We start from the raw sequence: 26,259 nt of genomic DNA, 5'->3' as shown, positions 1-26,259 counted from the left end.
ACTTTAAAATAATAAACAATAGTATTTGTAAATGTTGTTTCACAAACATTAATCCATATTGCCTGAATTTGGAGAATCTCTGTATATGTAGTAGAATGCTGATAACAGAATATCACGGAGGACATGTTTAGATAATTGGTATGGCAGAGTGTAAATTTAAATTACATATTTATGTATGCAGGCACAATACAACCTCAGTTATTCTTAAATATTGTGTGTGTGAATTCTAACCAACAGGTGTTTTGCCTACTACAGTGAATAGTTTTTAATGAAATGGGGCTGTTCATGTGAGTAAACACAATGTGAGGTAATACTGTATGTATTTACAGATTGGGCTCTGGGCCCTAACCCAGCAATCTGATCCATGTTTGCAGACCCCTGCACCTATGTGGCATTCCAAGGGACCCTTCTTGTGATGTGTTTATCCGTAGAATGGCCATGCAGACCTATGGCCCTGTACGTATGACTAACAAAAGCAACAACCGAGTCACAAAAAAATGTAATCTATGCATTTGGCCAATCAAGGATGTACAGTTTAGGGGCACATGTTACCAGTGCTCTTCTGAGGGGGCTACTGCAGCTCCCTTCCCCCAGACCCTTCCCAGCGGCGTGATGCATCCTGCGACTCCTGGGTAGCAGGTGAGAGGCTGCCCTGGGTCTCGGAGGCGGAGGGCCGCCTCCATGCCACTGTATCTGGATCTGTTGCTGGGTGTCTAGTGCAGGGAGTGCCTTGCCCAGCCTACTCCTTCGCATGGCCACTTGGCAACACTGCATAATCCTGCACAAACAGCATGGACACCCACTGACACAGCCAGCCGGAATCAAGGGCAGGGCGCTCCGTTCCCCCCTCAGTCTGCAGTGCTGCCTGGAGCCTGAGGCACGCTGCTGCGGGAGTCAACTTCCCCCCCACCCTCCGCCCGGCTACCGCGGGCTGGGTTCCTGCCCTGCTTATTCCTTCCCTCGCCCCCCCTGTGTCTGAGCCGTGTTGTTGCTGTCTGCACAGGGCGGCAGTGAGCCTGCGCGCACGGGCTGCCTTTGCCTGGCAGAGCAGCAGCAGGACAGGCGGCAGGCAGCGCTGTGCGGGCTGCTTTGGGGCTGCCGCGGGACCAGGTGCTGGGGGGCGGCGGCGGCGGCGAGCCCGCAGCGACCCCACAGCGCGGGGCAGCGCCGCGATGCGCCTTCCCCCCGGGAAGGCTCCCCAGCCTCTGGCGTAGCAGCGGCTGGACCCGGCGCGGCTTCTCCTCCGTGATGTCCCCCAGGCAGCAGGGAAAGGCGACTCACTCGAGTGCTGGGGTGAAGGCCTAGTGTCTCCAGCGCCGCTCGCGCCCGCTCCCTCTCCCGCACCCCTCCGCCGGCGATGATGGCAGAAGAACAGCAACCTGATCCCCAGCCGCCGCCGCCGCCGCAGCAGCTCCCCGGCACCCCCGCGCCAGGGGGGGCTTTGCCAGCCCTGGTGCCCGGGCTGCAAGGGACGGAAGCCAACGCGCTGCAACACAAAATCAAGAACTCCATCTGGTAAGAGCAGCAGCAGCAGCAGCAGCCTCCATGGCACGCTGGCTTAGCGCTGAGCCGGAGATTTGTTCGTGCAGGCTCTGCATGTGCATTGCCAGAGCCCGGTGCACGCTAATAGGGCCCTTGACATTGTTTGGGGGGGGGTTATTTTGGGGTAAATTGTTCCTTAACGTGCACCTCTGAAACCCCTCCCCCCCCGAAAATAAATGCTAAATGTTTTTTTTAGAGCTGCAGAAAAACAAGTTGCTTAAAATCTATAGGGATCGAAACACTCGGTGCATTTAAAAGAAAGGAGGTTGGGAGATAACTTGCACTGCATGATGGTGGTGTGTATCTGAGGGGTGGGGGATGGGGAACGGAAAATGTGTTTACTTGGCTCTGCAGAGGGAGAGAGACCCCCCCCCCAACATACAGAGGAAGAAGCTTATTGTGAATTTCAGCCAGACGGACCATTGTCCATAAGAATATTAATAGGCAACGCAAAACCTGTTCATCTGTAGGATTAGTTACCGTCCCTACATGTTTTTGCAGTGTTATTCAAGATTATAAACCATTTAGGAGAGGTGGTGGTTCTGCATTTCCTGGGAAGAACGCATCTTTTGGAAATATATAATATACACACACCTGTGTGTATTCAATATATTATACTACACACATACATGTGTATCTCTTTTATTTAGAGGATACCAGCATTTTTTCCCAGGAATTATATACAGTCAAATGTACTCAAGGCTTTGATTGGCTATGTTTACATTCATTGTATCCAGAGATAATGGTAATTATGGTAGGTTTGTGTTAAGATAATGAATATAGCCTCACCTATTTAAGGTATCTTAATAATTGAATATTGTTTTCTGCTTATTAATAGTCTCTTTTTGATATATGAATTCGTCTCATCCCCCAATAATACAAAATATTAATGCAAATGTCATAGTAAAGATTGTATCAGTGTTCCTATTATAAACCTCTATTTCCATGGGTTTGCAATTAAATGTGGTTTGGGCTAAAACTTGGCATGGTGGCATTTCTAAGAATCCAATTTTTGTTACAAATTTTAAACAAAATCAACTTACAGTAAACCCACGTTCTGCTGAATTTAATATTAGTTTTTAAAAACTAGTTTAAAAAAAGTTTATTGAGTTTAGTTTGTCCTCCAAATAAAAACGTTGTTTTGAGAGTGAAGTATTGCAAGGGCCTGGCACCTGCAATATGTGGATTAAGCCCTTTGGGTACATTTTGAAAATTGGGAATTGCATATGTACAATAATTTTTGCCTTTTGCAGTATCCATATTATGGATGCCTAATAGCCAGTGTACTGATCCAGTGTTTATAGTGCTTCATACTATAGTTAGCTTTTATGGTATATTGAATTAATATGGATTTTAAAAGGAAGTCCAAAATATTAAAAATATTATTAGGGGGGTTGTTATGTATTTAAACTGATATTAAAAAAAACCCTAGGAAATTAAAATTAAACAGTAAATCACATTCTCTGTCCTTAATGCACACACACAGCCTTTTGTTTAGTTTTTGTGTGCAATGAGGTGACTTAAGGAGACAATATTAACTGATGTATTTCCTGGATGTTCTGATTGTGTTACCTTCAGATTATTCTGATTTATAATAGGTTTTTGTGGTACATATTTTATGTTTTACCCCTTCTCTTCCCATCAACATGGTATTTGGAAATCAGCTTCTCAGACAGCATGTTTACATTGCATTCAGATTAGGTATCATGTCCAAGTTGAAGACAAAATGGCTACTAAGTAAAACCTATCCTTTAATAAGAACTTGCTTTTTAAAAAGAGACTTTGGTATTATAACATTACATTCAAAGATAGCTTGATTTAAATATGTAACGTGTTTGAGTAAATAACTTTTCTTCACTTTCAGTACAAAAGAACTTTATTAGCTTCACCAAATGGTGATGCATAAGCTAGTACAAGGTATCTGAAACCATCAGTGGTTTTGCCAGTACATTGTGATTGTCTCCTCTCCCAATATGGCTTGTAGAATTAGTAGATAGTTGATTAGCCATCCTTCACATACCAATGACCTTTACTTCTTGACTGCCCTGACAGCTTTCTTGACAGGTCTAAAACTTCTGCAGCACTTCCAGACAGTATCACTACTTGCATATTATACTGTAAACATATAATATGTGAAACAACTTATTTATATTAAATTTCACTTAATTTTCAACCTTACTTTAAATTTTGTTTTTCTGACTGTGGAGAGCTAACATTAGAAATCCTTGTATTCTCTTAGTACTGTACTTCTAGCAAGCAGTCTTCACCTGAATGTCTGATTTTTGTTGTTGTTGTTAATATTTACTAGTGTCCTATATACTATGTTAGTGCAGATTTAGTTATTCTTATTAACCAGAAATTAAGGTAATTTTGCAAAAGAAAAGTAATATACATACAGTACTTATATCGTGCATTGGAAACTCACTTCTTCCTTGCTCCCAACCCAAGAATTAGTACTGTTTACAGTAGGTGGAGTGTACTGGTAGTTAATGTATTTTACAAGCTATTCTTGAGAATAATACTAAAATGACCAGATTCCATCTTTATGGGTAGCTTTAACTTATCACTTACTGAGAAGAGTATTTTCTCCTAGGTTTTTTGTTTTAGGAGGTCAGTGTTTTTTAACTCCTGAAGGATTTAACACATTTAAATGAGTACCTTTCAGCATTGTCTTCATTGCTTTATCTCTCTCCCCTATCCCCCATTTGCGAGTATAGTGGATGGACATTTTTAGTTTAAAAGATGTGTTTCTAGTATGCAAAACATATTTTCAATCAAAATAGTATAGCAGGATATAGCAGCTACTGAAATACTGGACTTGCTGATCACAAACAAGTCTGTGCCTGTCCTTCCACTGTACAGACAAATATAAATATAGTATGTGATGTAGGCCTCTAGCAGGACAATGAGTTATTCATTATCTTAGCTCATAGTTAATTTGTTCTGTTTATTAAATTAAAATGCAGTTTGACAAAAGAAGTAACTCTTCTGTATCTAGTATCTCTTTAAAACTAAACACTGGATTAAGTTTTAGTGTTTAAGGTTCACGGCATGGTTGGCATGCATATTGAAGACTTTCAAAAGTATTTAGCAGCATTTTAAGTTAATATTTTTATTTGCACTTTAAGTGCCCATTGGAAGGGGAGAAATGGAGAATTTCTCAGATGTTTTTAAAATGATCAGGAAGCATTAGCATTACAATCATGTTTGTGTACAGGTATGTTGGATAGTTATGGCTTATTAACTCTTGCCTGATTAAAAGATTAAGGATTCTGTATTGTCTGTCCACAGACTTGTTCTTTTCAGCTGACCGGCTTGAATGGGCCCAATGAAGTGTTGTCCATTTTTATTTTTTGTATCACATATATAACTTGCTCTGACAATTGGATATGTTCTGACAGTGCGGATGAAAAGGACAGAAAAAATATTAGACTTATTTTCCCAATGACAGCTTAGAAGTTTAGACTAGAAAGAACCTGTCTTTACAGAGTCTAGACTCTCTGATTAATATCAGGGTTTGTAAATTGCCTTAGTCTACCCTGGACATTGGGCCCCAATATGCTTATTTGAATTTCACTGCAGATTCATTAAAGCTTTTATATTAATAGCTTTTTGTCCAGACACTAAAGCCTGAGGAGAGAAAACCTTACCCTGTTTAGCTGTCTGTGCATATAGACTAATGGAATTTCAATTATTTTTTGGAGTGACAATATAGTATTATCAAATAAATTTTATTTATATATGGAGCCTGTGTACACAAATATACTGCTATGGATTTTGAGTCTACTCATAATTCCATTAGATTGCTAGAGAATATCCTATTGGTGGAAAAAATCAGACAGTACTGGACATGCATAAAAATGATGTGGATAGAGATTAAGAAATTTGGATTGCAAACAAAGAAAAGTATTTGCTGACATTCTGCACTATGTGCAGTAAACAGTAGCCCCAATGATTTTAGGCAATTTCAACCCTCTCTTACTTCCCAATTCACAAGGTACAGCTCACATCCTATAGCTAGTGGAGATTGTTTTGTTTTTTTTATCCTTATTTTGATTGTTTGGCAAAAATTATTAAATTAAATACTTTTTTACTGTTGCTGTAAATTGTCTTCTATTGTTTACATCCGCACATGTAGTCAGGCCCTGGGTTTGCTTACCTAGCCTAGATCCCAGCAGTTCATTTTTGTCCTTAAGGCATCTGCTATGATTTGGATTTATTAATTCTGCATGAGAGGTGAAGGCTTTTTTCCCCATGTCAAACATGAAAACCGCACTGAGGACTAATGTGGAGTTTAGAACACAAAGCATTCGCAGTCTGTCTAAGCAGCACTGGATGTGGGCTTCTGATCATAATTTTGTTCTCAGATCTGTCTTTTAGTTAGTAATATGGTGCACTATGCCAAGACTGCATGAGCTGGGCTGCTCAGTGGCAAACTCCAATGTGTGGTAGGGCCTAAGTCCCAGTGAAGCCAGTGGGAGTTGAATTGGGCCCTTGTTCATTTTAGACTCTTGTTTTTGTTCCAAGAAACTAGGCTGGATTTTATATCAGTTGTTCCTAATCTCTTGAAGGCGCAGCCCCTCTTCTGGAGAATGAAACAAGTCATGCATCCCCTGCAGTCACACCTCTCTTAATTAATATGTCTTCTGCTCATACATTGCAGATAACTCTTCATGCCCCGTGCTTTGGAAGACACTGGTGTGGGCCTTCATTATTTGAATCTCTCCTTTTTTGCATGCTTTGATGAGCAGTGAAATAGTTAAGTGTTGACATTTAAAGAATCACTATTGAAATGAATGGGGCAGGCCTCAGAGTTATTATTTCAGACTCTCTGCAAACTCAGGCTCAAACATGTTTGACAGATTTCTTCTGCAATCATGGTGGCTAAAAACTATTGGGGGCAGGGGGAGAAATGCTGAAACTTTGGAGAACAGTTTAGGAGTTTGTCTGCAGGTCCTTCCACATCCAGCTACTCCTTCATGCCTCCTCAAGGAGAATCTGCCATAATTTGGGAAATATTGTTTTTTACTATATAAAAGTCCCAAAACTAAATTGTTTTAATCCAAAGGAGGAAAAAAATTAGTATAGAAATAAACTTTATCAACAAGATACTCTTAATTTCCCCCATCCACTAAACTTGGTATTTCAGTGCTGAGGGGAATTCTCATATTTATTGGAATTTTGTAGTCATGGTGACTTTTTGTATATTTAATTGTTAAATCTACCACCACGTTGAATCTACCAACACAGCAGGCCAAGTTTATCCCTGGTGTAAGTCAGTGGAGTTATATTGGGGATGAATTTGGCTCAGTATCTAGGTTGCATTAGTCTTGCTGTTAAGATATTGACATGCTGCTAACGACATGAGTCCTCAACAGCATTGAAGCAGTACAGTTCACAGATGCCCTGTAAATACAAGGGGCTACAGCATACATTAAAATGTGTACTTGGCTAATGAGTAAGAAGACTTATCTGTTTGAGTTTTGCTTCCTAACCAGACTATTGATAAAGGTGCAGATTGGGATTTTCAAAGGACTCTGTGGAGTTAGGAGCAGCGCATTAAATTTCAATTATATTTGGATACCTAACTCCCTTAGGGTCCTCCAACAATCCCAGCCAGAGTGCATATCCTCTGCATCTGGAAGGAGATAGGTGTAACAAACAGAATACTTCGAAACGGTGACAGTGTCTGTACAGACAGTATCTGAAGACTTCCATGACTTGTAATATTGTATGTATCTATGTATTATTTTTGTCTGAGCTCTGTGCAATGCAACGTAGACTGAGGCCCTTGTAATACCTAGCCACTATGGGACAAAGAAAGAATTAAGTGAAAGGGATTCTCTAATGACTAGAGTAGGGGACTGGAAAGTAGGTTACTTAGCCTCTGTTGTGTAGCCACAGCCCATGCCAGCATAGCTGTGTTCCCATAGTTGTGCTGGCATAACCCTGTAGAGTACATGCAGTCTATACCACTGGAATGGGTTTTTCCATTGGTGTAGGATCACCTTCCCATACAAAATTAGCTATGTTGATGGAAGCATTCTTCTGTCAATATAGCTACGTCTACACAGGGAGCTAGGTTGGCACAGCTGTTTTGGTCAGGGTTGTGGGTTTTTTTCAGACCCTGGCAAATGTAGCTGCATCAACCTAATTTTTAAGTGTAGACCAAACCTTTGGTTATGCTCCTAACTCTGTCACTGTTCCTATAGTCCTTTGCTTATGTGACCTTGAACAAGTCATGCCAATGGTTGTGCCTCAGTTTTCCTATATATAAAATGGAGATGTTTACTCACCTTTGTAAAGTACTTTTGAGATCCTCAAATAAGAGGTACTGTAAAATTGCCAAGTGTTATTGTAGCTAACTCAGTTTTTCTTGGCTTTGTGACTCTACTGTCATAGACTGTGTAGGGAGACTTTCCTGTCCAGAACGTATTGCTGTTACTGTATACATAATGAATTGTAGACTGTGTACTTTTTAGGTCAGTGCATGCTGGCTGCAATGTGGGTCAGCCTGATCAGTCCTCTCTGGCTGGAGTTATCTGGGTGTAACTGCTTGTTCTCTCCAGATTGGGTAGGCACCATCTGCCTGTCACCCTTTCACCTTAGTTGGGTGTGGAAATGGGTGTTCCATTCTTGATCAGTGAATGGTGGTAGCCTGCCCCTTGACCCTGAGAGCTGGCTAGTCCCACCTCTGTCATGTGAAGGGGGAGGAGGTGGAGAAGGGAATACCTTCTTCCTCAGGGAGACTTCCTCTTCAGGACACCTGCTCATCTAAAATGTCTTCCCTCATTTAGCTGGTTAAGAAAGCGCTTGCTCTGCCTCTTACAATGGCAAGGAGCTGCTCTTGGCAAACTCTGCATCCTCAACATCACTCCCATCAACAGGTGCAGCCTGCGACCCTATCCTTAGGGAATGGGCAAACTTAGCTGCATAAATGGCATTTGGCAGCGACTGGAAAGGTGGGGGCGGGGAGAGTGGAGTAAAGGAGAAGCAACTTTTCAAAATAGGGAGTACCCACCAGGACAGGGGAGTCTCTCTAAGTCTGGGGGCATTTTTTTACGAGGTTAGAAGATAATCTGAATAAAATGAAAACTGACCTTTATGTAACCTTTGAGAGCGAGTTGAGGTTTTATAAAAGATCCTGACTTTCTGAGTATGGCAGAAATAACTTTGCAGAAGTGAGCCATTGCAAAGCTGCCTGTAGGAGAATCAGACCCAGCCTTTTTCACATTTATTTTTAAACACTGTGAGCTAATGAAATGTATTGAAAAAACATATTCAAATCATAATAGATTTGGCAAAGAGGCACTACTGTTAACTTCATTTAAAATATATAGGAGAGCATTAAATTGTTGACCTCACAGCATAAACATATATCATTTCCTTTTTTCATAAACATTTCACTTTCCACCACAGGTGTTTTCTTTTTCTCTTTGTTGCAGCAAGTCAGACGGTGCAACATTGTAATACAGAATACATTTCTAATTCATTTTTAATAAGCAAAGAATTGTCTGGACTCTCATCTCATCTGATAATCTACCCTCCCCTGAGCCCTAAAGGCCAAATACCCTGTAAACTGGTACAATTCCATTGATTTCATTGGAGTTGCACCTGTCTGTATGCTAGTGGGAAGTCTGACCCCAAATCTTGATATAAGTTTTTAAAAATATTCCCAGTCTTGTTCCCAGCTGCTGTATAATTTAATAAAAAAATATACTGCTACTGGAGATTGTACTGTTTAATTTTAAATTGGTCTGACCAGAATTGCATGGAAAGCACTGAAATATTTTTGTCGACCTGAAAGAGGGGATTGCAGCTTCCATGACTAATGTATGTTGCTTTCTCTTCTTACCCTAATTCTTCACATTTTGCCAAACAGAAGTATTTGGAATTGGGGTAGAGCAGCAAAATTCAAATCAGGATCCAAATCTGGGTTTTTTGTTCAGTCCATCCCTCGTGTTAATTAGTTTATTTAAAATAGTTCTAAGAAGCTGATACAGCTGCAAAATAGATAGATACAAATACATACTTTGACTTTACAAAAAGGCACCCATTGGAATATCTCAGGGCGCCTGGTGCAAAAAGTCTCACAACAGTGGCAAATTTTAGATGACCACATTCAGCATAAATCAAAGGAATAAATAAAAATGCATCAGTCCTGCCATTCCTACTGACAAAATTCTACCCCGAAGGTCAACAGAAAGGAGCTGTTCCAGACTTACAAGAGAAGTGAATTATGGAGTTTTCCAGAAATACCTTGCTACCAGCCTCCATACTTTTGAGTGTTGGAATTTCTTGCTCTAGTCCCTCAACAGATCTTCGTTGTGGAAGAATGTAGGGAGAGAAGCCATTTCTCAGGTTCTAGGTTCCAACCCTTATAGACCTTTATTGGTTAATAGGAAAACTTTGAATTTACCTATAAGCAAATAGGAAGCTAGTTGCCAGCCATCAGATTATCAGTAAGCTTTCATTGATTACCAACAAGAGCTCCACTTTCTACCTGCTAAATCATTAAGACAGCTAAAAATTAATTCAAAGCTGTCAGATACTATTTCCATGTCATTATTTGCTATAATTGCCATAGGGATGTTATACAAGTGAAACAGGATGAGGAGGTGGTCTGTGCAGTTTCAGATGGGAGGGAGGAGGTCCATGAGTAGATCTAAGATATGGCCCCTGCTTCTGAGTAGGCCTATCCCTTGCTGTGAAGCACAAATTTCATTGCCGACTTTCTGAAGCTGGAGCTATTTAATTATTCAGATTGGCTAATTCTTGAATTTAGTATTGCAAGAATAAACTCTGTGTACACAAACAACATTTTTGCAGGTAGTGTAAACTTTGTGTAATTTTAACAATTCTGAATACTAAAATTCTGTTTAGTATATTCCTATCAACTGCAGAGATTTTTTTCTGGATAAAAATTGTTTACATACCGTAGGTATGAAATAGGTCAGTTGCGGGTTTTCCCCTTTGTGGTCAACAGTGACTGTTCATGCCAGACTACTGTAAGGTTGTTTCTAGTGGTAATGTGTGAAGTAAACTAGGGGAAAAAACTGGTTGAACAACCCCTTCTTTATGATGTGCATCTGTCTTTAATGGTAATGATGTTACCAGGAGGATAGTTTTAAAGGTAACTATCTTCAGTTTTTCAGTATATGTACTAAATACTTTGCTTTCAGAGTTATACAGGGATTATTTTCTTTCCTCAGGTAAGCACAGAAGTCAGTGCTTTGTTTCTCCTGTATTGGTTTGAGCCAAAATTCCCTGAACCAGCAAAAACAAAGAACTGGGAAGAAAAGCACAATATAGGAAAGAGAATAAGATAATAATGAGTGTCTGAAACTATAACTGAGAAATTAAATGAAAATAATTTTGAAAACATTTGACTACAAAAATCCATATACATCTGAACTAGTTCTCTTGTATTTATTAAAATCATGTCATTTGTTACATACAATAACTGTAGAAAATTAAAGCTTGATTTCCTCCACTCAGTTATTCTTTAAGCAAAAATGGGTTGTATTCTGTTTGATCACTGTGGTTTCAGTTGGATAATATAGTACACAGCAAGTGTGCAGTCTACATAGTTAAACTGCGGTTTTGTACAAACTTCTTACATTTCTTACAGCTGTATCACTCTGAGTATCTTGCTTATTTAGTTTGAAATACTACTTTAATGCTTTTCAGATTCATTTGCACTACGATAGATGTGTCTCATCTGGATTCAGGTATCCATACAGAGTTAAAACTATGATCGTTGCAGTAAAATGATGTTGTGCTGGCTTCAGAAAAGGGTTAGGTGGCCATTTTGGCCTTACTGAACTTCCCATTAAGGCTTCATGTAAGTGACTGGAGCTGTTGCATTAGGACCAAATTTTTAAAGCTACTTACACGTTGTCAGCATCGCAATGGGTAACTGATTTTCTTATTGTGGAATAGAGTATCAATGTGGTGTTTCACAATTATCTTGCCTGATAGACCTTTCAAGCCCAGTTTTCCCCCTGGAGTTGTGCTTGGTTGATATTCCTGCTCCTTGTCAAGATTCCTCATTTCCAAAAAGAGAAGTCTGGTTGCTGGCTAGGGTTCATATCTTCATTTAAGGGAAAGCTTGAAAGTAGTTATAAACTTTGTCATTATTTTTTTAACACATCTTTTTGATGGTCAGCCCTATGGTTCAGACATGGAACAAAATGTTCATTTTCAGATGAGAAATATATATGGGCTGCATCCATACTCCAGTGACATTGTACCAGCAGCATGTGCAGTTTCCACTACGAGGTGGCACTACCTCCCTGCTAATGCAAAAAGTAGCAGCACTACTGCTGACCATCCCAGTTACATTACACTGGTTGCTTATAACAGTGACTATATATTTTTTTTAATTTAAAGCCAGCAATTGCTTAGGTACATTTGAGAGCACCACCTAGTACTACATCCGGCAGGAAGCCTGTGATCCAGCAGCACCTGCTTTGGGTTGGCAGGAGTTTGTGCAGTGGTTCCTAGTGTCTGTAACTTGTTCCTACTGAGCATCTTCCACAGCTGCTCCTTGCCTGTGTTCAAAAGTCATCTGAAAACACTACTTCAGCATTTTTTTCTGTTTTAATTTGGCACCCCCTCTGCAGGCCTTCAGCTTTCCTTCTTAAAAAATTGGTACCATATTAAAATAGAGACCAAAACCTGAATTACTTTATGCAGCATTTTGGGGGGGGAACAGTATAGAAATAAGTAATAACTTAGTGAGGTTAAAGGCACATGAGGTCCAGAACTTGCAGTCTCTAAACTTTATCTCGGGTAAAGTGTTCTGTGGATCAGACTGTAAGCACCCTTTAAAAAAAATCTGCTTTGGTTATATTGTTATATTGGTAATGATATTGTTAACTCCCTTTTCCCCAGAACAAGACAATGTTTTAGGATTCAGTGTCTGGTTCTGTTTCTTTTGAATAAATATCCCAAGCTGACTCAAAGAGCCCTGATGTGTTTAATAACAAAGAAGTAAAACATTTTAAACTTTCAGTACTGTGGATGACACTACGTGTTGCAGTTGAATGGTGATATCTTTATTAAGGAAGGTGTGTATAAAAGCATTGCCAATACTCGTATTTAAAAAATGGGGATCCCTACTACCAAGGGATAAACTTCTGATGTAAAATCTGAAAATTGCCTCTTTTCTGTATGACAGCCTCAATGATGTTACCAGCTTTAGGATCAACCTTGAGGCATGCCACCACTGTAAGTGTTAAGCAGTTTTATTCCAATCCCCAGAAGGGGGTTACCTTACCATAGAACAGTTCTTGTTCTCCAGAGAATGCTGCAACCATGGTCAGAGAAACAGATTGCCTCACCCTCATTGCTGTTCAGAACTCTGCTGTAATGTACTGCCAGTCCCAGAAATTAAAAAAAATCATGAGCCAGACCCCCCCTCCCCCAAATGAGATTGGCTCTAGCATGATGAGCTTTTTTTCACTGAAATGGTTTGAGCCACCAGTACTTGTGAGACTTTGAATAAAAGGATGTTTGTGGCAGGTAGGGCTGGAACTCTCACTGGAAGACTATCAGATCAGGGTCCTATTGTGCTAGACATTGGATAAATACATAGTAAGAGCGAATCCCTGCCCCAGAGAGTTTACAAGCTAGTGTAGACCATGATGGTAAGATTGCGATATGGGAGCTGGAACTGGGACTACCAAGCTCATATGGAAGCCAAACATGCCTTAGAGTTGAACAGGGTTTTTGTCCCTGCTGAGCTGGACAGGATTCACACTGGTGACTTTACAAGTGAAAGACTGTAGCCTGGTCTACACTAGGCGTTTAAACCGGTTTTAGGAGCGTAAAACCGATTTAACGCCACAACCGTCCACACTAGGAGGCACCATATATCGATTTTAATGGCTCTTTAAACCGGTTTCTGTACTCCTCCCTAACGAGAGGAGTAACGCTAGTATCGGTATTAACATATCGGATTAGGGTTAGTGTGGACGCTGAGCGACGGTATTGGCCTCCGGGAGGTATCCCACAGTGCAGCAGTGACCGCTCTGGACCGCAATCTGAACTCGGATGCAGTGGTCAGGTAGACAGGTAAAGCCCCGCGAACTTTTGAATATTTCCTGTTTGCCCAGCGTGGAGCTCCGATCAGCACGGGTGGCGATGCAGTCCGAAATCAAAATAAAGAAAGAGCTCCAGCACGGACCATGCGGATGTGATCGCTGTAAGGGCAGGCAAATCCGTTCTATCAGCGCTCCGTTACAGAAGATGAAATTCAGAATCTTTTTTAAAAATCTCCAGACAGACGCCATAGCAGGGACTCAGCGCACTGCAGCGTGACAAGCGTAACGGAAAGCCAAAGAATCAAATGGACACTCATGGACTGGAGGACTGAAGCTATCCCACAGTTCCTGCAGCCTCCGAAAAGTATTTGCATTCTTGGCTGAGCTCCAAATGCTTCTAGGGTCAAACACAGTGTCCGCGGTGGGTCAGGGCATAGCTTGGCAATCTACTCACCCCCCCACCCACCCCCAGAAGCGAAAGGGAAAACAATCCTCTGACTCTTTTACATGTCACCCTATCTTTACTGAATGCTGCAGATAGACACGATGCTGCAGCCGTCAACACCAACATCATCACTCCCCCCCTGCCATGGGTGGCTGATGGTACAAAAGGACTGGTAACCGTCCTCGTCATCAGCCTATTGGCACATGGGGCAGTAACCATGCTGACTAGCATCCGTCAGGTCGATCAAGGGCTCCTGGCTCTAATTTTTTCTGGTGGATGGTGGATGGTGCAGTATGGCTGGTAACCATCGTCATCATAGCAACAGGGGGCTGAGCTCCATCAGCCCCCACCCTTCATGTGTAAAGAACAGATTCAGTTGCCCCTGGACTAGCAGAGGGATGCTGGGCTTCTCTCCACACTGCTTAATGTCCTGTCTGGACTATCATAGCAGCTGGAGGCTGCCTTCCACTCATTTCTCACTAACAAGTCACCATGTCTTTTTATTCCTGCATTCTTTATTACTTCATCACACAAGTGGGGGGACAATGCTACGGTAGCCCAGAAAGGCTGGGGGAAGAACAGAATCAACAGGTGGGGTTCTTACAGGAGCACCCCCTGTGAATAGCATACATATCAAGTTTCTGCAGGATCTGACACAGAGCAGCTGTGCTCTCTGGTTCTATGATACAGTGGTTATCTAGTACACTTACCTATATTCTAGGCAGGACTGATTCTATTTTTAGATACCAAAAAGGAGGGATTGACTCAGGGAGTCATTCCCAATTTTGGCTTTTGCGCCCCTGGCTAAGAGCAGCCAGGGGCACTTATGACAGCAGCAAATGGTACAAAAGGACTGGTAGCCATAATCATCCTCACCAGTTCCAATTTATGGAAGGGTTTGGATGGTGCAGTATGACTGGTAACCATCTCTGCTGTCATGCAAAAGCAAAAGCATGCTTCTGTGTAGCGCTGCTGAATCGCCTCTGTGAGCGGCATCTAGTACACATACGGTGAGAGTCACAAAAGGCAAAACAAGCTCCATGATTGCCATGCTATGGCATCTGCCAGGGGAAAAAGGCGCGAAATGCTTGTCTGCCGTTGCTTTCCCAGAGGAAGGAGTGACTAACGACATTTACCCAGAACCACCCGCGACAATGATTTTTGCCCCATCAGGCACTGGGATCTCAACCCGGAAGTTCCAAGGGGCGGGGGAAGCTGCGGGAACTATGGGATAGCTAGGGAATAGCTACCCACAGTGCAACGCTCCAGAATCCGACGCTAGCCTCGGACCGCGGACGCACACCACCGAATTAATGTGTTTAGTGTGGCCGCGCGCACTCGATTTTATAAAATCTGTTTTACAAAACCGGTTTATGCAAATTCGGAATAGTCCCGTAGTGTAGACGTACCCTGTATCTCATTTGCAATGCCCTAAGGCATTTAGTCCCTGTAGGTGCTAATGTTGCACCTTGAGAATAAGGCTGGCTTTCTGGAAAGGTAACTTTACTATGGCCTTGTCCACACTACACAGTTTGTATACACTGCAATGCTCCTTCTGCGGACAAAACTCTCCTGCTTTGCCGACAAAATAAAACCACCTCGATGAGAGGCGTAGAGGTTTTTATGGCAAAGTTATATCAACGAAGTGTCAGTGTGGACACCGCGCTTGGTTATGTCGCTGTAAATGGCCTCCAGAAGGTGTCCCACAATGCCCATCCTGACCGCTCTGGTCAACAGTTTGAACTCTGCTGCCCTGCACCCAGGTACACAGGCATCTGCCCCTCCCACTCTGAAGGCCCAGGAATTTTTGAAATTCCATTTCCTGTTTGCTCTGTGTAGAGTGGTCACATCGCATCTTCCCAGCTGACCATGGCAACTCCATATGGCAAACGCTCTCCTGCTTGGAGCACACCTAAGTTGTTGGATCTGCTAGCACTGTGGGGAAAGGAGGCTGTGCAGTCCCAGCTCCACTCTAGCCATAGGAACTTGGATACCTATGGTCAGATTTCTTGTGGCTTGTTGGATAAGGGCTAGAAACGGGACATGCATCAGTGCCATGTGAAGATAAAGTTGCTGAGGCAGGCATACCAGAAGGCAAGGGAGGCCAACCATTGCTTTGGTGCTGTGCCAAAGACCTGCTGTTTCTATAAGGAGCTGGACGCTATCCTTGGTGTCAACTCCACTGCCAAGTGCCCTGTGGCTACATCGGCAGGGCTGGAGGCGGTGGACAGTTGACTGAATCCCGAGGACAAAGTCATGGATGATGAAGTTGAGTTGGAAGACAGTGTGGAGCCCGTGGCAGGGTCATCTGGTGGCGCAGCAAGTCGGGACCTCATTTCCACTCTGGAGGGGTCTAGCCAGTCGGTCTTTGGTGCGCACGATGCAGGAGAGGAGAGCCTTGGGTAAGTGATCTTTTTTAGTTGCTGCTGCTCGGTTATATTCTAGAATCATAGGACTGTAAGGGACCTCGAGAGGTCATCTAGTCCAGTCCCCTGCACTCATGGCAGGACTAAATATTATCTAGACCATCCCTGACAGGTGTTTGTCTAACCTGCTCTTAAATGATGGAGATTCCGCAACCTCCCAAGGCAATTTATTCCAGTGCTTAACCACCCTGACAATTAGGAAGTTTTTCCTAGAGTCTAACCTAAACCTCCCTTGCTGCAATTTAAGCCTATTGCTTCTCCTCCTATCTTCAGAGGTTAAGAACAACAATTTTTCTCCCTCCCCCTTGTAACAACTTTTTATGTACTTGAATATTGTTATCATGTCCCCTCTCAGTTTTCTCTTTTCCAGACTAAACAAACCTACTTTTTTCAGTCTTCCCTCATAGGTCATGTTTTCTAGTCCTTTAATAATTTTTGTTGCTCTTCTCTGCACTTTCTCCAATATGTCCACATCTTGCCTGAAATGTGGCACCCAGAACTGGACATGATACTCCAGCTGAGGCCTAATCAGTGTGGAGTAGAGTGGAAGAATTACTTCTTGTTTCTTGCTTACAATACTCCTGCTAATAAATTCCAGAATGATGTTGACTTTTTTTGCAACAGTATTACACTGTTGACTCATATTTAGCTTGTAGTCCACTATGACCCCCAGATCCCTTTTCGACAGTACTCCTTCCTATGCAGCCATTTCCCATTTTGTATGTGTGCAATTGATTGTTCCCTCCTAAGTGGAGTACTTTGCATTTACTATTTACTTCAGTGGGTGAAGGGATGGAAATGTACAAGACTAGTTGTGTTTCAGTGTGCTCCACATTCCCTTGCGCAGCTAAGCACTGTGGTGGAACAATGTGTTAATGCACACCAAGATTTCACAGGAATTCTCCAGAGAGATCTTTAGGAGTCTTTCCTGGAGGTATTCGCCAATCTTTTGCTGAAGGTTCTTTGGCAGAGCTGCTTTGTTCCTTCCCCTTTTGTAGGAAACTTTCCTGCACCAATTGGCAATCACTGGTGCAGGGACCAAAGTGGCACACAGGCGAGCAGCATAGAGACCGGGTCTGAAGCCGCACATGTGCAGGAGATGCACCCTTGCATCCTTGCTTACCCTCAAGAGTGAGATATCGGCTTCATTGACCTCGCCTGTGGAAAATGGTGGCCGAATTTACAATATTGTCCTTAGTTGCCTGCAGTAATCTGCTTAAAAAAAAGCCACACCTAGACCCTTTGCCCCATCTTGAAGCCCCCTACCCTGACCAAACTCACCATGTTTAGGGTGTTTGCCGAGATGTGTGCTTGCCAAGGGACAGTGAGAAAGTGATTCGTATGTAAAAAGAGGTGTATTTTAGTATAATGATTCAATGCTGTGTGTGAACTAACAATCATGCTTCTGTGAATTGTTTCTTGTGCTTCTGCAGATGTGGCCTTCAGGGGAATGCCCTACATGCTGGCAGAGTGCCTCCCTCAGATAAGGAAATGACTAAGGTGAATGAAGCAAGGAGGACATGTTCCGAGAGGTGCTGCAGTCCTCAGAGGCCAAAAAAAGAGAACGCAGGGAATGGAGAGAGACCCTGAAGTAAAAATTTAAAATAGAAAAGCAGGACTGAAAGGAGAGCAAGGAGCACATTCTAAAGAGCCAGGAACGGATAAAAGTGATGGAGGAGCAAACAGAGATGTTGAAGTCCCTAATCACGCTCCAGGCAGGACATATGCATGCTTGACCCCGCCCTGCAGCTGGTACAGAACTGCTTTTCATGCCCTCCCTAGATTCCTCCCACAACTTCCTGGAACGGTTTGGTCCCCTGTTTACTCCATCCCTTTGGACAGTTTCCAAAATGATAGCTGGACTTACAGCTATGACAGCGTGCACTGCCCTGCACTCTTATCTCCCTTCCCACCAAGCTTTTTGTGTGTGGTGTTAATTGGTATTTAATAAAAACAAACTCTGTTAAAAATAAGCAATCTTTATTTGTGTCCTACACATGGTGGTTGCTGCTGGTACTAATACATAGTGACAATTTGATCATTTACTGACTACAAATCCCGGTCAGGAATCATCACAATTTTTATCCAAAGCATGGTAGAGTGCTGTATAGAAAGACATATTACTGGTGCTCATTGTCAGAATGTTGCCTCAAAGCCTTCCTGATTCGAATATCCCCCCATTGTGCCCCTCTAATAGCCGTGGTATCTGGCGGCTCAAATTCAGCAGCCAGGTGATCTGCCTTTGTGCTCCACTCCAGGGGAAATTTTTCACCCTTAGCCTCACAAATATTATGGAGCACATAGCAGGTTGCTATGACCTGGGAATATTTTCCTCATTTAGGTCTAACTTGCCACAAAGGTAGCACCAGCACACTTTTAATCTGCCAAAGGCACATTCTGTGGTCATTCTGCACCTGCTCAGCCTATTGGTTAAGTGCTCCTTGCTGCTGTTCAGGTTTCTCGTGTAAGGCTTCATGAGCCATGGAAGTAAGGGGTACACTGGGTCTCCCAGGATCACTGTGGGTATTTCAACATCCTCCTCTTCCCCCCCCCCCCCCCCGCAATATCTTCTTGTCTGGAAAGAAAGATCTTGGTTGCAGCTTTCTGTATAGGCCGGTGTTCCTGAAGATGCATGTGTCATCCATCTTCCTGGACCACTCCGCGTTGATGTCAGTGAAATGCCCATTGTAATCCACAAGCGCCTGCAATACTATAGAGAAGTTCCCCTTTCTATTGAGCTACTCTGTCGCAAGATGGTCTGGGTCCAAAATTGGAATATGGTGCCCTCTATCATCCCACTGCAATTAGGGAATCCCATTGCTGCAAAGCCATCCAATATTTCATGCACATTGCCAAGAGTCACAGTCCTTCATAGGAGAATGTGATTAATGGCCCTGTACACTTGCATTACTGCAGCCCCAATGGTCAACTTCCTGATTCCAAACTGATTTGTAACTGACTGGTAGCAGTCTGGAGGCTCCAGCTTCCACACAGCGATTGACACATGCTTCTCCACCGAGAGGGCAGCTCTCATTTTGGTGTCCTTGTGCCGCAGTGCTGGGGCGAGCTCCGCACACAGTTCCAGGAAGGTGACTTTCTGTATCCAAAAGTTCTGCAGCCAGTGCTCATCATCCCACCACTCAGTGCTTGTTTCCTGAGCCCAAAAGCAATGGTCCACCATATTCACTGCTCTGTAAATGCCAAAAGTAATGTGGCATTTTTTCTTTCCATGGCACACAGCAGGTCAGGCAACTCTGATTTCTGTTCAGATTGGGAGTTCATGATATAACATATGACCATCCGCAGTGTGTTCATAACAGTGACCACAACAGTAGAGAGCAGTGTAGGATCCATCCTTTCAGACAGATAGCAGGTGCACAGTAAGTAGGGGCTGTCGAAAAATGCCACAAAACGCATTTGGAAGCCTGTGGAATGCTGGGACGGAAAAAACTGCATAATAGGATGTTGAGCCTGAACCCATGATGCACTGTGATCCATTTTGTCTTCCCACAACTCCTAGCTGTAGAAGCTGGAGAGTAGCACAGTGGGAAGCTATCCACAGTGCACTGCTCTCACTGTTGATGCTAGAGCTCCATCAACAGAAGGAGCATTGTGTGAATGTGCACAAGCAATGTAATTATACTGGTTTCGGATTGTCGGCTTAACTTGCATCGACAAAACTGTGTAGTGTAAACAAGGCCTTAATCTAGTTCTGAACTTTTTGGCTCTTACACAGGCAAGGTCTTCCACTCCTTTTTCATCCAAGCAAAATCTCTCAGGCTTTGCTCAGCCTCAAACATTCTAAAGTGCCACATCCTGTTCCTAAAGTACACTCCCATTACCACAAATCCAAATAAACCTTTAAATAAGTTTTTCAATATAAGATTATTACTTAATGGCCTGTATACTAGCATATGGATATTTTTCTTCATCCTCACAAGTCATCAGTGGTGTTTGAGCCACAGCACACACCATTTCTTCTTCTGTTATCAGAGTAATTGGAACGGTGAAGGCATGCTGTTATCCTCTGTGGATGAATCCATGAAGGAAAATAAGACCATATTTTGGCCATGGGTTAGAGCAGTTGAATCCTGAGTATCAGGATTCTTGTTTTCTCTTCCTCAGGGAGCAAATTGTGGTCTAATCGCTAGAGATAGTATAACCAAATGTAATGATGCGTCTGATTAGGTTGTCTGAGAGGACAGAACCAGATCTCCTGGCATGGAAGCAGTAGCAGAGTCAAACAGCTATGTGGTCTAGTAGCTAGAGGGTAGCAGAGCCACATTATTAGCATGGGTTACAGAAGCATTTGATTTAGCATATTCCTTCTGAAAACGATAGCAAAGTGAAAAAGACTCAGCACTGGTGTACTGGCGAGCTGTGTTCTGTTCCTAGCCCTGCCACAAGTGATCTTATGCAAGTTCTTCTTTTATCTGTGAAATGGGTGAATGATAGTACATCAAGATAGCAGTATGAAGCCTTGACTCATAGTAAGGGTTGTGAAGGGCAAAGGAATAGTAAGTCAGGGGAAGAGCTGTGGTTAGAACCTCATTGTTTCTGTGCTTGCAATTCAGTTAACCTTTCCCTAGCCAGATGGGCGTTGTGTGTGTCTGCTTTCCCAAACTCATACAAAAGCTCCAATTTTGTATTATGGTGAGACTACTTGCAGAAAGGCCCAGAATCATGTTACAGTTTGGAAGTGTTAACACGGTGTAGACAGGGTCCTCTCTTCTTAGGGCTCTGGTAGAGTAGCGTGTTCTTTACATTGCAGGGGTCTTGTCTATGGCCCAACCTGTTTTTTGGAGGAAGACTACTTAAAGCGGATTGACAGCATGGGGTATTCCTCCCTTAATGGCAAGGTGTAGTTATTCATATCCAGGAGAATTAACTTGATTTAAAAAAAACACAAATTTTTGATTTGTCAGGTTGAAGCTTTGTACATATATCTAACTTGAAAATGTGTGCTATTACTTCAGTGTATAAGTAAACTATTATTTTAATGTCAGTAGTAGCAGGATATATCATCTTAGAATTTCATAAAACTGCTATAGGAAAAAAACACTTATGTGCAGATATATTTAAACAATATGTAACCGTACACACTAGTCCTCTTGAGTTCAGAGGGACTATTTATGTCCTTAAAGCATGTGTAAGTATTTGCAGCACAAGGGACTAAAATTATATTTTAACAACTTTTTAGTAGCAATCTTTGCCACTTCAAAACAAAATTGCTTTAGAGTTAACAAATAAGACTTACACTTTCAACACATCATAGCTGTTGTGAAATTTATACACCAGCCAAAGTTTTCACAAATAGGACCCCGATAAGTTAGAATTCTAAATGTGGAATTTTCAAAAGCACCTAAATGACTTAGGAGCAAAAGCCTTACTGACTTCATACTGCAGAATCTGAGGAATGTGGGCTATTTGGAGCATAATGGCTATAAGGTGTTGAAATTCAGTACATCAGAAGATAGTGTTGTTTAAGTATAGTACAAGCTATTTGCTTATCAGTCTTGTGTTTCAGGTTTTCTCACAAGTAAGGATGTTACGGTAGTCATGGATTTGTCTTTTAAAATAGTCGTAATCTGAAAATGTGAAACACATAAAAAAACTATGTAAAATCTGAATTTCTAACCATTAATAAACTTACAATAATAAATGTCCACATTAGCAATTTAAGACTAAAGGGGGAAATAAAGAACTAGCAATATGTAAATGAGTCTAAATCCTTTTTTAAAATGAGTTTTTTAACTGCACTGCTTCCTAAGCAAGTGTATTAGCCTCTTTCACCTTCTTCTGAGGGGTAGAATACATACATCCTATCAGATTCCTATTCAGGAAAAAAGCTCTCTCCTCAACTCCCTGCCAGTCCCAGAAGACAAGCTGGAATATTAATGGTTTGAATTCTCTTCTCTTTTTTTAATAAATAGAAACAATTCCTTTAATATCCTAAATAGTTTACACTCAAAAATAGGCATACAGCCATGAAATCAAAAACTTATTTGTAACTGCCAGGGAAAGACATTGTCATGTACACAAGAGAGAGTCAATCCCCTTGATGCCGAAGTCTGTTCTCCATTACATTTGTGAGAGGATTCAGTGATGTGAAAATCCAGTATAATCATTTACATAGCCCTCTTTTAGAGGAGCCCTCTTTTCGGAATTAATGGTCAAACAGAGATTACTGTCCACCTCAGTATAGTACTTATGCAAACAGTTCAGAAAAATTGTTAGTTGTTTGAAGATGAAGCGATAGCAAGTCATGTACCAGACTGAGCAGGTGACTTTCAAGTTCATCTAGGTAAATATTGTCTTTTCCTTGATTGGTATTTTTGTGTCTGTAATCCTGTCCTGAGTTGAACTCCTTGTGCTGTGCAAACAAGTGGCACTTCACATAAGAAATTTCAGCTTTTACTGTACGTTTTTTTTTTTAGGAGACCTGTCTTGGGTCTTTGATGAAGAGCAGTCTTTTTGTTTTATGTTTCTCTTAATTTTTTCATGTAAACGTAGTATAGGTCTTCACTTAAAGTTTAGTTGATCCAGCTACATCACTCACGAGTGTGAAAAATCCACACCCCTGAGCAATGTAGTTAAGCCAACCTAACTCCCCAATATAGATGATTGATGGAAGAATTCTGCCATCAACCTCGCTACCACCTCTCATGTTATGCTAGTATTTATTCTGCTACATGTGTTGCAGAGAAAACTTGAAGTTTAGAGGTTTTAAAAAATGTATCAAGGTCCCTTTTGTAATCCTGTGCCTGCGAACCCTGTGCATTAGTTATTATTAAGTTAGGGGGAGAGATTTGAAATGGAAAAAGTGATCTAAAATAGCTCATGTACACTTAAAATGTCAGGGCCTTTCATGTGTTGTGTGCCCCATGTAAAGCTGGGATTGACCCCATGCCTAGTTGTTTAAATGCCTGTCATAATAGTCCCGAAAAGATGAAACATTGAACCTTAACTTGACTAGAGGTCTTGTATGGGTAGCATGAATTTTTCTGACGAGTTATATTTTAGAGGAGGAAAACATCTGGTGGACTTTAATGTTAGCTGCTTGGCTGCTCCATGTTGGAATTAGTCTTTACAAAGGTAGATTTGTAGGCAGATGAGGTGGTCAAAAGTGCAGATGACATGGCTGTCATCTCCACATGTGTGGTGTGTATGTATAGGAAGTTATCTGGCATCATGTGTTCTCCCTGGCAAACCTACCATGAAGTTCTTCCAGTCCTCTTCCTTGTTTGGGAATCCATAAAACAGCACAGGCTCTTGGAGTATAGGCAAGACAAAAAAGGCCTCCAAATATAGTGTTAGGCATGTTCTACACAAAGTTGTACTGAATAGCTAAAGACGTGATTTTTGTACCAACTTAGTCAAACTGGTACAACTTTGAGTGGACACTCGTAGCTGTTTAAGCCTGCTTTACAGGCACAAGCTGCAACAGATGTAAGTGTGTCAGCCCTAGACAAACCCTAGATTCCATGAGTAAGCTACAATTCAGCCAAGGCGACTCAAGCTTTATAAACAAAATCCTTAAAGACTGGGACAGTTAATGTAATAACATTTTTCCTAAAGCTCTTTAAGCGTGCCATATTTGAAAAATGCCTCTTTCCTTTACAGCAACAGGAAGTCGAAGATTGATATGGGATACAATTAGGGATGTAAAAGTTTAACTGGTTAACCAATAAGCATCAGTCTGATGGGTTTTGGTTAACGATTAAACTGCACTGCACCCCAAAGCCCAGGACTCTGGCTGCCACCCCGGGCGCAGCAGCAGGCAGTGGAGTCCCCGGGTGCAGCGGCAAGCCACGGGCAGGCAGCAGAGTCCCCTGGTGCAGGGGCAAGCATTGAGGGCCAGCAGTTGGTGGTGGAATCCTCCTGTGCGGCATCCGGGACCCTGGACATGGCGGCAGGTAGGGGAGTCTCCAGCTTTGGCGGTGGGCTGGATCCCAGGCGTGGCCAGCAGCAGAGCCCTGTGTAAAATGCTGGGGTGCTGCAGCACCCCCCCCCCCGCCCCTCTAGTTCCCTGGTTAAACATTTAACCGTGTAACTGATAAAATTTTAATCCGTTACACAGTTACCTTTTTTAACCGCCATTTACATCCCTAGGTACAATGCTTTGAGGCAGACAAACGTCTCCCCTGGCTACCTGCCACTATTTGTTTGCAGGTACCAGGCAATACTCTATTTGTACTGTAGAGAAGTCTGGGAGTGGAGGAAGCCGGCTAGCAAGGAGGTCACAGGATGCCAGGACGTGACTCTGGAATGGAGAACATGAGGGATGGCAAATTCAGGAGGCATGAGGGACCTTCGGGTGTTGAGCAGAGAAGGGGTCTGTGTAGGCTGGGAGGTATTGGGGCTGTTGAACTTGAGGTGGGCGTGCTTTGTGAGTCATTTGCATGTGCAACATTGACCTTACAAGAGTGAAGAACAGGCAACGAGGATACCAGTTTGGGGTCTAGGGAGCAACGGTTAGGATGGGACAGGAAGTTCCTTCCTCATGCTCAGTGTCCCTGTGCTGGTGAATCCCTGCCTGACTGGTGTGGAGACGTCCAGCACAGAAACCTCAGCTCTCAGTGGGCAAGATGTCCCTTTGTTTAGAGAGGACTAGTTCATATTTTGGGAGTTACTCAGCATGGGGAAGCTCAACTAGTGGTTGGGGGAAAGGTGGGTTCCTTGGTTGAGTCTATGAGCCAGGGCTCAAGTCCAGACACTCTGCTCAGGCTGAGTCGTACCAGTTCCTTCTTTAGATGGGAAACAGGACAGAAAGAGGTGGTGTGAGGGAACACCATGAAAGGAGTGGGGTTTGGAAGGAGGCAGGTAATTTGTGGAAGCATGAAGGGAGACGGGAGACCATGGTGCTGGAAGAGAAAGAACGGTGAGGTATTGCATGTGGGAAGTCAGGCTATGAGGGGCCTGGAAGGAGGTGGATTGTTAGAGGGATCCAGTGTGGATGGTAGTGTTAATATGGAGCACAGGAAAACGAATGAATTGGTGTGGTATGGGGAAGATGACGCTTTGGGCAACCAAGTGTTGGATGTGACGTGTCAGGGGAATGCAGTAACAGTGGCTATCCGGAGTTCCTTTTAAGGGTGTACAGAGGGGTAGCCAGGCCCTAGCTTCAACAGAGCTTGCAGTGAAGCCTCCACCTCATTTGCTGCTATTGCATATAGAGACTGAACCTTTAAAAATTGGTTAACAAGGCTTAATTGGAAAAAAAAAAAAAGCAGGCTGGGAGTTGCCCTATAACTGGACTCTAGTTGGAAACCTAACTCTGATAAGCTATTTGTATAAAAAAGAAAAAAAAAAAAAAGCTAACCGTGTTAGGAACCATTAGGAAAGGGATAGATATAATAAGACAGAAAATATCATAGTGCCGCTATGGAAAGTCATTGTACGCGCATACTTTGAATACCTCATGCGGTTCTGGTTGCCACATCACAAAAAAGATATATTGGAATTGGAAAAGATACAGAAAAGGGCAACAAAAATGCTTAGGGGTATGGAACAGCTTCCATCTGAGGAGAGATTAAAAAGACTTGGACTTTTCAGCTTGGAAAAGAGACGACTAAGGGGGGATATGATACAGGTCTATAAAATCATGAATGGTGTGGAGAAAATGAATAAGGAAATGTTATTTACCCCTTAACATAACACAAGAACCAAGGGTAACCCAACATAATTCATAGGCAGCAGATTTAAAACAAACAAAAGGAAATACTTCCTCACACAATGCACAGTCAACCTGTGGAACTCATTGCCAGGGGATATTGTGAAGGCCAAAACTATATTGGGT

At 42.5% G+C, this 26,259-nt stretch overlaps 1 protein-coding gene across 1 annotated transcript in view; it reads left to right on the top strand.

Annotated features, from left to right (window-relative positions):
• The first annotated feature begins 1,062 nt into the window (after window positions 1-1,062).
• Window positions 1,063-26,259, top strand: part of RFX7 (regulatory factor X7) — a 106,741-nt gene continuing 81,544 nt past the window's right edge. Inside the window, exon 1 of the mRNA XM_044979079.1 lies at window positions 1,063-1,515. Within this exon, the coding sequence (XP_044835014.1) occupies window positions 1,358-1,515 (158 nt within the window). The 5' untranslated portion in view covers window positions 1,063-1,357. The remainder of the gene's footprint in view (window positions 1,516-26,259) is intronic.

The sequence above is a fragment of the Mauremys mutica genome, chromosome 11 (assembly GCF_020497125.1).
Source record: "Mauremys mutica isolate MM-2020 ecotype Southern chromosome 11, ASM2049712v1, whole genome shotgun sequence".
NCBI classification, from domain to species: domain Eukaryota; kingdom Metazoa; phylum Chordata; order Testudines; family Geoemydidae; genus Mauremys; species Mauremys mutica.
This window is presented reverse-complemented; position numbering and strand designations above follow the sequence as displayed.